We start from the raw sequence: 13,208 nt of genomic DNA on the forward strand, positions 1-13,208 counted from the left end.
AACTTGGAAATAAATTTCATTAAAACTTTACAGTACTTCATGATTTTTTCACTTTTAAAAATGTTTATATAATGCATCAATTTCTTTAAAAAACTAACATGAGAAAGCCTTAAAAAAAAGAAAAGAAAAGATGATTAGGACTCTTTTTGCTTATTTAGACTTCAGTGGCTCTTGAGACCTTCTCTGGCTTTTGAGCTGCTGAACTTTATTTGGCCCAAAATGGGGGGAAGAGACTGTTTCTTTTGTGAAAAAGGAGTGTCACCTTCAGCTTCAGACTAACCATAAATGAAAAAAAAAGAAAAGAAATGTTACTCAGTCGTGTCTGACTCTTTGTAATCCCATGGATTGTAGCCTGCCAGGCTCCTCTGTCCATGGGATTCTCCAGGCAAGAATACTGGAGTGGGTAGCCATGTCCTTCTCCAGGGGATCTTCCTGATCCAGGGATCAAACCCAGGTCTCCTGCACTGCAGGCAGATTCTTTATATCTGAGCCACCAGGGAAGCCATAGGGGATTCCCAAATACTCCACACTGATAAGCCTGCAGCAGTGTGGAGCCGATTGTTGGCATTAGGGAAAAGTGACACCAGCCAGAGCCCTTATCAGCTTGTTTACATCATCTTCTTCCTCCTGTATTTCCCTAAACTCTTATACCAGTCTCCTAAGAACTCTGGGGCCAGATGTATCAAAGAAATAGTAAGAACAACACTTAGAATACTAGTTCATTTGAGTGTTAGCTTTGCATTCTCTTTTCTCTTTGTTTGTACACACAGAGAATTGGGATTTGCTGCCTTCTCATTGTAATGCTCTTGTCTCAGTTACTTGTCAGCACATAAATCGCCGAGACAGATGGCCCTGCCTCAGTGGCAGCAGGTCTTATCAAATTTAATATTTGTTCCCGGCAGCCCAAATGCAATCAGCAAATTACAGACATAGAAACGAGAGTTGAAAGTAAATGTCGTCTCCAATGTCAGCAACAGAGAGTCCTCAGTCGTGTGGTTGCCTGGGATATGCCTTAATTCTCATGTAGTGGGGGAAAGTGAAGTGAAATTGCTCAGTCGTGTCCAACTCTTTGCGACCCCATGGACTGTAGCCTACCGGGTTCCTCCATCCATGGGATTTTCCAGGCAAGAATATTGGAGTGGGTTGCCATTTCCTTCTTCAGGAGGTCTTCCCAACCCAGGGATGGAACTCGGGTCTCCCGCATTGTAGGCAGACGCTTTACTGTCTGAGCCACCAGGGAGGGTCTAGTGGGGGAAAGGGGTCATTTATTGAAGTTATTTGGTTCACCACCACCCCTTGCCTCCCAGTGGCTCTCACCCAGAGACACAGGTGCTATCCTGGTCTTCATGAACAGAGAAGGAAGCTCTGTAGCTGTGTTTAACAACCCTCTCCATGAGAAAGCCCTTCTTCCCATTCAACCCGGATCCATCCTGCTGCAGTTGGCGCAGCCGGGCACCCACTGTTTACTCTGTTATCAGCGGCTGCCCTGTCATCTCTTCCCTTGCCAGGATACTCACGGTTGGCAAGAAATCTTGCTGCCCTTGGCATCCTCAAGGACAGGCATTCCTTATTTCTTCTTTTATTACTGGAAGTGTCATATGGCCTTCTAGGTCCTCAACACTCCTGTCCCCACCATCACTCCCCAGGGAGCGCTGGGACCCAGGCCCTGCAAAACCCCTGATAGGTCTCTTTCCAGCCCCCTCTCTCACCCAGCCCCCACCCACAATCTGTCACCTGCCATGGGTGCCTCTGATCTGGCTGGAGGGCAAGGGAATTGGATTTATAAAGAACTGCTGGCATCTGAAACTGGCCAGCACTGCTCTAGGCTGTCAGCTGAGCAGAGGAAGAAAGAACAGTTTGGGTTTGATCTCAGGGCCAAACAAAGCCTCACATGGCTTCTAAACCTCCGTGGAGATGGTGTGTAGGTTAGTGTGTGTTTCTGACTGAGTTCTTCTGGGACCTGCTTATGAGTCTTTGTGTGTGTCTTTCTGTTGTCCCCGTGTCTTTTGGTATGTCTGTTTCTGTGTGTATCTATGTCCCCATCTGGACATCCATATTTGTGGCTGTCACTCTGGGTACTTTGAGAACTTATACACATTTCTGTGACTGTGATGTCAACGTGCAGGTTGGTCTCTTTATGACAGTGTCCATGTGGCTGCTCTGGTCTGGCATGCCTCACTCCCTCTGAACTGCGAAGACATGTCTTTGATGTCACCTCCTCCAGGAAGCCTTCCTCTGATTGAATTAGATGCTCCTCTTCTGTGCTCCTGTAATATCCTATGTTTGCACCATCAAAACACCCATTTTCTTTTTCTTCAACTTGACCCTGAGTCTCCTAAGACAGGATCTGCATTGGCTGACCTCTGTGTGCCCAGCTCCATGCCTGACACCCCAGAAGCACAAGAGAAATGATTTTTCAATGAAAAATGTAGACATTACCATATACTTGTAGTATACTTACATGTAGTAAGTATAAGTACTTACTACAACCCACTCCAGTGTTCTTGTCTGGAGAATCCCAGGGACGGGGGAGCCTGGTGGGCTGCCATCTATGGGGTTGCACAGAGTCGGACACAACTGGAGTGACTTAGCAGCAGAGCAGCATGCTTACTACAAATCTTTATTTTTCCACACCATGTAACATATGGGATCTTAGTTCCCCAACCAAGGATCAAGGCAATGCTCCCTGCATTGGGAGTGTGGAGTGTTAACACTGGACCACTGGGGAAATCCTAAGAAAACTTTTTACTTACATTGTTACACTGAATTGTCGTAACAGCTCTCTGAAGTAGAAACCCTTAATAGCTTCATCTTACATGTAAAGAAACTGAAGCTCAGAGAGGTTGAGGAACTTACTAAAAACATAGTCACTAACATAATGAGCCAGAACTTGAACTCAGATATGGGCTAACCTCAAACTCTAAACCACTATGTCAAATGGTTGTGGATGGATGGGTGGATGCCTTGGTCTATAAGCAGTCAAGGACAGTTATCAACATTTTTACCAGGGCCTTCCAGAGCTGGAACCTTACATTCAGCATGCCTTGATTGGCTCAACTGTAAAATAGGGAAATGGATAGCTTCTAGAAAAAGTAGATGGGAGATAAAGATCATATGCATTGATTACTTTAAAATATATTTATTGAGTGCTACTATGAAAACCCCTGGAAACAAATACAATTTCTTCCCTGAGAGCTTATGAAAATGTGAGACAAGGGCATCTGATCTTCCAAAGCATTTTCCACTCATCAAATGTCAAGCTGTAAGTCCTTGGCCTTTCTCTCCAGCTGTCAAGGTGCTGGGCAATGCCAGTGCCCTGACAGCCATTTGAAGCTTCCCAGGGCTTGCCGTCCATGAGCAATATCCCTGGCCTCTTTGGCTAGTCTAGTACCTACTTCTTAATCAAAAGGTAGCTACTCTGGCCTTTATCTCTTTTATTCTGTCTCTTTGAAGAGAGATAAAAAAATGACCCAATGACTTACACCTGCAGGCAGATTTTCATTTTAACAGGTCACAAAACTCTTGACCCAAATAAATATTATTTCTGACTGTAGGATGTGTGCATTTTGGGGAAAGGGAGCAAGGCTTTTCCTTTAGACCAAAAATTCCAACAAATTCTAAAAAGAGAATTTGTTGCTTTGTGGAAAATGTACAGATATTGATGAGTGCATTTAACAAAGAACACACACGCACCCGAAACCTAAACAGTGAGATCAGTTGATTTTTCTAGCCCTCATTCTGCAGCCTATGTGCTTTCTGATCATTGTGATATAGTGAATGTGAGCCGTTCCATGCTACTTAAGAGCTTTCATATTGATTGGTGTTCTTGGGTACATAGTGTTTCCCATGAGTATCATAATATACTTAACCATCGCTTGTGGTTACACATTTACATGGATTTTTGCCTGCTCTAACCCAGAGACAGTACATCTTTGCACATACAGCTATTTCATTACGTTAAAGTATTTCCTTTGGGATAAATCCCCACCATGTCCTTTGTGGCTTTAAAATAATGGAGTCCATTCTCCAGAGCTGGGTCTCTACATAAGCTGGTAGAATGGAAGAATTCCAAGGCATGTTAAACAGGACCAGGTTTTTCCCTAGACCAGATGCCTTCATTTTGGACCCGGAACTAGCCGAGTGGGCAGGTTCCAGTCCCTGCAAGGTCACAAGCTTGCAGCTGACAGTAGGAGACTCAAAGTTAACAGGTTGGATGAGGCTCAGGTGTTGGATCTACGGGAGCGTTTTTGGCCTCACATGGTTTCATGTTCACATCTTTTCCTTTATCAGCATGTGACCCTGGGCCAGCCACTTAACCATGATGAAACTCCATTTCCTCATGTATAAAACTGGTCTAATAATGATGTGCTTCTCACTGGGTCTTGTGAGCATTGCACCTGGTGAACACTGGGCCCTGCCCCTTGCTTCCCTGTAAGATCAGGTCTCAAACTCAGCAGCCCAATTTTAAGGTCCATTTTGCTGCTCCCAGCAACCCCCACTGTCTTCCTTCTCCCTTCCCCCTCTGCCTTTCCCCCTTGTGCTTTAACAAGTGAGGCAGAATCAGGGCTTCAGGTTTCAGTAGGACCCTCTTTCTAAGAGGCCTCAGTGTGCCCTGTGACTGTTTCCTGCTGACCCCAAAAGGGAGCGACCCTGTCCCGCAGAGGAAGGGAAATATAGTTGTAACCAGAACCAGTTCCATGGGCCTGTAAGCGCTGGTGGAAGAGCACTCTTGAACCAAGAGGCACAATCTTTCCTACTGTCAGAAAGGTCTATGTCCAGGATGCAGGGATTTCTGACTCTAGAAAAGGCGTCTGCTTAGAATCCTGACCCTTTCAGCCTGATCCTGGTGTGGACACGCCCTCAGGCTCCTTCTCATCATTTTGTTCCCACCACTCTTTACCCTGCAGCAGCAGCTCCCACAACCTTCCAAATCACTTGCAGAGCTCAGGGCAGAGTCTCAGAAAGGGATGAGCTGTGTCTTCATGGAAACATTGATGTGGAGCAATGGACTTAATCAAGATCAAAGTTTTCCTGGGAGCTGTTGATGCTGAATTTAGAAACAGACATGCTGTTGTTCTCTGGTATCTTTAGCAACAAAATCAAACCATTTGGTTTTTTTTCCCCACTGCTTATCATCTGAGATCTTGCTGGAGGTTCAGAAAGCTTTCCATTTGAAAGGAGGTCCCAGGAGCCCACAAGCCTGGGGTGCTTGGGTCTGAAATGGTCCATTACAGGCGATGCGGTCCATCCCTCCCTGGGAGCACTGCTGCCGTGTTTTCTGCTGGTCTTTCTGCCCAGAAATTTCTACAGTGCAGGCTGTTGGTGAGTGTGAGACTAAACCTCAGCTGATTCCACTTTTGTAGCAGAGAATACATCTTGTGCGATCTGTTTTAGTGGTTCTAGTTTTGACTGCTTTATGATTTGCTCTATTTATTCTTGCCCCCATTCAGAGTGAAATCCCCTGGCCTCATGTCCACAAAGCTAAGAATCATATTTATGGACATAAGGTTAGAACTGGGTCACATTCTGTTTACCTAGGTGGGTTGATGAAGAGACTATAGTCAACCCTCCCTATAGTTACAAGAATGTTTAGCCTGATTTTTCCACTCATAAACAGTTGCACAAGGCTTTCAAGCATGGAGAGTCCTATAACAATGGCCTCTGTGGCCCATAACAGGTATTAATGGCAGTCATTTTGCTGGCAATGACAGCTACCTCTGAATTTCTCTTTCCAACAGACACAGTTTCTCGGAGTTTACTTTGTCTCATCCCAAGAGTTCCTTGCTAATGCCTATGTCTTAGCCGTGCTTCTGTTCCTTGCCCTCCTACTGCAAAGGACATTTCTGCAAGCATCTTACTACGTCGCCATTGAAACTGGAATTAACTTGAGAGGAGCAATACAGGTACTTGAATGATTATCTTTTCACTATGCAATAAGGAGCACATTATGTGTCCTCATGAACACTCAAGAATGGTTTCCCTGTGAATGTATTGTTTTGTTGCCTTTTGACAGTGTTTTGAAACTAACCATTGACAAGGCAGTGTGACACGGTGGAAAGTGCCTTGGGCTGGCCTTGGAACTGTAGTAGTTCCAGCCCTAGTTCTGCCTTGGACTAGATCTAAGATGTCAGCGGCTTAGCCTCGAAGTGGGACAGACATCACTAATCAATCACAGAACTTTTTCCTGCTGAATGCCAAGTGCAGCCTCATAATCCTTCTACAAATACTGTTCCAGGGCTCTGCTACTGGATAGTCTTCTTTGGCTACAAAAAAGAGTCTTTGACATACCAGGATTAGATAGACTGAGTAGCTCAGATGGTAAAGAATCTGCTTGCAATGCAGGAGACCCAGGTTTCAATCCCTGGATTGGGAAGATCCCCTGGAGAAGGGAGTGACAATCCACTCCAGTATTCTTGCCTGGAGAATTCCATGGACATAAGAGCCTGGTGGGCTACTGTCCATGGGGTCACAAAGAGTTGGACACGACTGAGCGATTTCAGACCAGACCAAGATCAATTTGAGCTCCTAAGTCTCAGGCCATGATGAGAGGGACATATGTGGCCTGTCTGGTCCCTGGGTCTAGGTTCTTGCTACTGCCTGCTGTGACTTCCTCCTCAGGGTCTGGTGGAGGCTGATCGAGGTCAGGAAGGATTCAGGGACCCTTTAGGCAAGATAGTGATGAGCCCCAGTGTTTTCATTAGAATTTTAGTTCCACTGTTAGAATGGAGAGACCCAGTGTGATAGTGGCTTAAATAGGATGGAAGTTTGTCTTTCACGTTTGGTCAGGGCTGATACAGTCATCAGAGATCTTGGCTCCTTCTGTACTGTTGTGCTGCCAAGCCTTCTCACATGACTTTGTCCCATGGTTTAATGTGACTATGGATATCGCCACTATTGTGTCTACATTTAAACCAACAATAATAAAGGTGGGACAGTAGGAGGGAAGGCTGACCTCTTTTCAAATCATGATGCAGAAGTTGCAGAGATCTTCACCCATCCCGTTGGGGAACACTTGGCCCCATGGCTATACCTAGAGAAGCTAGAAACTGTGGCTTTATTCCTGACAGGCTTTTATACCCTGCTACAAATTCTTCTTATGAAAAGAAGAGAATGGATAATGAGGGACAGCTAGCAGATTCTGCCGTACCCAGCAATTCCCATGAAGTCAGTAGAACACTAAGAGGTTGTGACTAAATCCCAAAGCTGCCTCATTCTTCAGAAATGTTCCTCAAAGTCATTTACATTGACTGGTCCTCTGGGAGCCAGGATCAGAAGCAATGCAGAAAAGGGACTAAGGAGAAGGGTACAGCCTAGGCTGGGGACAGTGTCAAGGTCCAAACTCTGGTTATCTTGGTATAGTCCATGTGAATGGCGCCCCCTGGAGTTGTGTAGTACACAACTTGTGAAGCTGTGCATGACAACACTCCATGGCCAATGCTTTTTTTGTTGAAAAGCAGAGCCATTTCCTCATGAAGGTCTTCATGTGAAAAAGATGGAAAGATCCCAGAAAAATCCAAGACCCTTAAGACTCATAGGGGTTCAGATCTAGGAGAACCAAGCTATTGCAAGTTCAGAAAACCTTTCTAAAATCCCAACCTCTGTTCAGAGCCTTCTAGTGATAAGCAGGCACATACCACTACAAAAAACAGCCAGTTTTGTAGCCAAGCAGTTTTGTAATTAAATCTACCTTCTATTTCTGTCATAAATCACACTCTAATATTTTCCAATTATGCTAAAAGAGCCAAATATGGCTTTTTAATGTAGTAGCATGTAATTGTTTTTATTAAACTGTCTGAATATTTTGAATGAATAAGAAAGATTAATACATTATGTCCCCAAAAGAAAATGCTGGCATTAATTATGGGAACAAATTAGAAAAAAATTCTTCCGCTCAAAGATTTACAGAAATCTATAGATAAAGATTTATGTCTTTGTGAGTTTGAGAACAACCACAGTTCTTGCACAAAAGGTTATGAAGCAAAATTCCTGTATTGTATATAATTTTTGACATATACCAGGTTTTAGTTGTGTAATTCTGTGAATGCTAGTCTTTACTTAATAATGCTTTCTTTGTTAGTTTACTTATGTTCCTACTTCACTGAAACTAGATTTATTATTATTCTTTAAAAACCGATTGTATATAACTTAGGATAAGCCTAGATCTGTCAAAAAAAGTCATTGCCATTATTTTAAACCTCAACCATGGTGTACATAACTCAAAAAAGACAGAAGAAGTTCATGCTTTAAGCAGACCTACCCCATGAAAAAGCCTGGGTTTACACAAAAGATGAATTAAGGGCTGGGAATCTACCTTACAACAAAATGCACAATAGAATTTCCTTCAAGAGCAGACATCCCCAGGTCATTAAGACAGAAATGCATTTTTCCTTGTTTCAGGACACATAGCCTGAAAATTGCCATCTTTCTGGGAGGCACAATCACTCTGCACATAGAGCTTTTAGGTTCAGAGCTCATGGGACGCCATTACCGTGGCTGTTCCTCATGTGCCCTGGAGAGACAGAACAAGGTCCTTGGGGGTGGCTGGACTCGGGATAGTGCTAGGGCTGATCGACATACACATTTGTCTCACATAAGACCTTCCCAGGCTGAACCCTTGTATTTATTTCAAGGCTCAATTAAGACAAGATTTAGCCCCAGAGCAAACCCCTTTCCCCATTGGAGAAGCCACATTAAAACAGATGGCTGCCACCTTTCATCATTTTTGTGGCTCTCAAGTATGTTCTCCACTGGCCTCCAGTAAATCAAGAATACAACTGGGCATGACAATCTGCATTTAAGATTTAAAAGCCAATTAAGTCCTGTCTCCAAGGGAAAGGTCTTGCTTGCTGGGGAAGTAGCTTGTCATGCTGGTGTAGATTCCTCATGGGAATGCTGCCTCTCTGACTTGCTTGGACTGTAGTCAAAGCCCTTTACCTCTCTGAGCCTCAGCTTCTCCATTTATAAAACTGGAACAGTCACACAGTGCTCTTTACAGGGCTGCTCTGGGGCTCCATGGGGGGAGGCCTGAAAAGCCCCTTGCGCTTTAGAGACACATGGCATCTGGAGTGGTGATTATGGGCTTGATGATGACAAATGTGAAACACTTTACTCTCATTTCCAGACCAAGATTTACAATAAAATTATGCACCTGTCCACCTCCAACCTATCCATGGGGGAAATGACAGCCGGGCAGATCTGTAACCTGGTAGCCATCGACACCAACCAGCTCATGTGGTTTTTCTTCTTGTGCCCAAACCTCTGGGCCATGCCAGTACAGGTAAGGGACATGTGCTTTGTTGGGAGTTGGGAGACACAAAATCGGAATCTGCTGGTGCATGCCCAGTGGCTAAGAGCCTGCCATCTTCCATTCCATGTTTACCTATACCTTTCACCTCCTTGGGATCTCCATGGGGTGTATCCTGGGTGTCTACACTGCCTCACACTCTCCAAGGGGTCTAGGCGTCTCTCTTGATAATCAAAGAAGGCAATGGTTACTAAGACTTTAAAAGTGCAGCCAACCTTAAAAAAAACCCAAAAACTGAAGGGTAATCATGTGTAGAACACTTTCACATAAAAGTTGTGTTATAGCAAAGTACTTACTTACATTGAAAAGTGTTCATGATGTGTTTTTAAGTGTGTTTTTAGTATTCAAAGCATGTATCTAAAAACATGATGTGTTTTTAGTATTCAGTGTGCTTCCTGCTAAATTGGAAAACACATATGTATGCATTTGCACACATTTTTCCACATAGGAAAAAAAGAACTAAAGGGCCTCATGGGGGCTTACAAATGATTTTTTAAAGAAATGAATTCTTTTTAAAATTTTATTTATTTTTAGCTGTGCTGAGTCTTTGTTGCTGAGCGGGCTTTTCTCTAGTTGCTGTGAGTGGGGCCTACTGTTCATTGCAGTGCACAGGCTTCTCATTCTGATGGCTTCTCTCATAGGCCGCAGTAGTTGTGGTGTGAGGGTCCGGTGGTTGCAGCTCCTAGGGCTGTAGAGCACAGGCTCAATAGTTGTGGTGCACGGGTTTAGTTGCTCCACGGCATGTGGGATCTTCCCAGATCAGAGACTGAACCCATGTCTCCTACATTGGCAGATGTGTTCTTTATCACTGAGACACCAGGGAAGCCCTACAAACTTTTAATTTATTCGTTTCTAAATTCTCCAATAAGCTGGCTTTAATTTTGGAAATCTAAAACATGGCATTTTCTTTCTTTTTATATATATATATATGTATCTTTTTTTATTTTATTTTTTTTTTACTTTACAATATTGTATTGGTTTTGCCATACATCAACATGCATCCACCACGGGTGTACACGTGTTCCCATCCTGAACCCCCCTCCCACCTCCCTCCAATGCCATCCCTCCAGGTCATCCCAGTGCACCAGCCCCAAGCCTCCTGTTCGATGTATCCTGCATCGAACCTGGACTGGCGATTTGTTTCTTATATCATACTATACATGTTTTCATGCCATTCTCCCAAATCATCCCTCCCTCCCTCTCTCACAGAGTCCAAAAGACTGTTCTATACATCTGTAGAACATAGGCAAAACACTCTCTGACATACATCACAGCAGGATCCTCTATGACCCACCTCCCAGAATATTGGAAATAGAAGCAAAAATAAGCAAATGGGATCTAATTAAAATTAAAAGCTTCTGCACAACAAAAGAAACTATAAGCAAAGTGAAAAGACAGCCTTCAGAATGGGAGAAAATAATAGCAAATGAAGCAACTGACAAACAACTAATCTCAAAAATATACAAGCAACTCCTGCAGCTCAATTCCAGAAAAATAAATGACCCAATCAAAAAATGGGACAAAGAACTAAATAGACATTTCTCCAAAGAAGACATACAGATGGCTAACATGGCATTTTCTAAAGCCAGATAACTTTTGAGATTGGCTCTGGAGGAGGCGTGTTCTCCTCCAACAATAGAATGAGAATTCTTGGCATGGTTTACTGACTCCTGGCCTCATCTGTTCCTTCTCCCATCCTGAGCTCTTCCACCACAGAGTCTGTGACTCCTGTCCTGTGCCTGGGGGTGAATCTTCATTCTGGTGCTCAGGTCAAGAGCCAAAATCCCAGATCCATTCCCAGAAAGTCTGCAGGCTCCCTGGGTTCAAGATACTTAACCTATCCTGAACCTTAGTTTCCTCATCTGTGAAAAAGGGGAAGATTCCTACTCTCTGGAGTTGCTCTGATGATTCAGTTAGATAATGTAAGCAAAGCACCAAGCAGGGAGCCTGACATAGAGTGTTGTTTAGTCGCTCACTCATGTCCAGCTCTTTTTCAACCCCATGGACTGTGGCTCGCCAGGCTCCTCTGTCTATGGAATTTCCCAGGCAAGAATACTGGCATGGGTTGCTGTTTCCTTCTCCAGGGAATCTTCCTGACTCAGGGATCGAACTCACGTCTCCTGCTTAGCAGGCGGATTCTTTATCACTGAGCCACCTGGGAAACTCAAAGACATCACCAGATGGTCAACACCGAAATCAGATTGATTATATTCTTTGCAGCCAAAGATGGAGAAGCTCTATACAGTCAGTAAAAACAAGACCAGGAGCTGACTGTGGCTCAGACCATGAACTCCTTATTGCCAAATTCAGACTGAAATTGAAGAAAGTAGGGAAAACCACTAGACCATTCAGGTATGACCTAAATCAAATCCCTTATGATTATATAGTGGAAGTGAGAAATAGATTTAAGGGCCTAGATCTGATGGATAGAGTGCCTGTTGAACTATGGAATGAGGTTCGTGACATTGTACAGGAGATAGGGATCAAGACCATTCCCATAGAAAAGAAATGCAAAAAAGCAAAATGGCTGTCTGGGGAGGCCTTACAAATAGCTGTGAAAAGAAGAGAAGTGAAAAGCAAAGGAGAAAAGGAAAGATATAAACATCTGAATGCAGAGCTCCAAAGAATAGCAAGAAGAGATAAGAAAGGCTTCTTCAGCAATCAATGCAAAGAAATAGAGGAAAACAACAGAATGGGAAAGACTAGGGATCTCTTCAAGAAAATCAGAGATACCAAAGGAACATTTCATGCAAAGATGAGCTTGATAAAGGACAGAAATGGTATGGACCTAACAGAAGCAGAAGATATTAAGAAGAGATGGGAAGAATACACAGAAGAACTGTACAAAAAAGATCTTCACGACCCAGATAATCATGATGGTGTGATCACTGACCTAGAGCCAGACATCCTGGAATGTGAAGTCAAGTGGGCCTTAGAAAGCATCACTACGAACAAAGCTAGTGGAGGTGATGGAATTCCAGTTGAGCTATTCCAAATCCTGAAAGATGATGCTGTGAAAGTGCTGCACTCAATATGCCAGAAAATTTGGAAAACTCAGCAGTGGCCACAGGACTGGAAAAGGTCCGTTTTCATTCCAATCCCAAAGAAAGGCAATGCCAAAGAATGCTCAAACTACTGCACAATTGCACTCATCTCACATGCTAGCAAAGTAATACTCAAAATTCTTCAAGCCAGGCTTCTGCAATATGTGAACCATGAACTTCCTGATGTTCAAGCTGGTTTTAGAAAAGGCAGAGGAACCAGAGATCAAATTGCCAACATCCGCTGGATCATCGAAAAAGCAAGAGAGTTCCAGAAAGACATCTATTTCTGCTTTATTGACTATGCCATAGCCTTTGACTGTATGGATCACAATAAACTGTGGAAAATTCTGAAAGAGATGGGAATACCAGACCACCTGATCTGCCTCTTGAGAAATTTGTATGCAGGTCAGGAAGCAACAGTTAGAACTGGCCATGGAACAACAGACTGGTTCCAAATAGGAAAAGGAGTTCGTCAAAGCTGTATATTGTCACCCCGTTTATTTAACTTATATGCAGAGTACATCATGAGAAACGCTGGACTGGAAGAAACACAAGCTGGAATCAAGATTGCCGGGAGAAATATCAATAACCTCGGATATGCAGATGACACCACCCTTATGGCAGAAAGTGAAGAGGAACTCAAAAGCCTCTTGATGAAAGTGAAAGTGGAGAGTGAAAAGTTGGCTTAAAGCTCAACATTCAGAAAACTAAGATCATGGCATCCGGTCCCATCACTTCATGGGAAATAGATGGGGAAACAGTGGAAACAGTGTCAGACTTTATTTTTCTGGGCTCCAAAATCACTACAGATGGTGACTGCAGCCATGAAATTAAAAGATGCTTACTCCTTGGAAGGAAAG

General features: G+C 43.6%; 1 protein-coding gene across 1 annotated transcript in view; it reads left to right on the forward strand.

The window, feature by feature from the left end:
* Positions 1 to 13,208, forward strand: part of ABCC8 (ATP binding cassette subfamily C member 8) — an 80,871-nt gene that overhangs the window by 16,420 nt on the left and 51,243 nt on the right. The window contains exons 7-8 of the mRNA XM_055548457.1: positions 5,739 to 5,903; positions 9,122 to 9,277. Of these exons, the coding sequence (XP_055404432.1) occupies positions 5,739 to 5,903; positions 9,122 to 9,277 (321 nt within the window). The remainder of the gene's footprint in view (positions 1 to 5,738; positions 5,904 to 9,121; positions 9,278 to 13,208) is intronic.

Source organism: Bubalus kerabau, chromosome 15 (assembly GCF_029407905.1).
Source record: "Bubalus kerabau isolate K-KA32 ecotype Philippines breed swamp buffalo chromosome 15, PCC_UOA_SB_1v2, whole genome shotgun sequence".
NCBI lineage: Eukaryota > Metazoa > Chordata > Mammalia > Artiodactyla > Bovidae > Bubalus > Bubalus kerabau.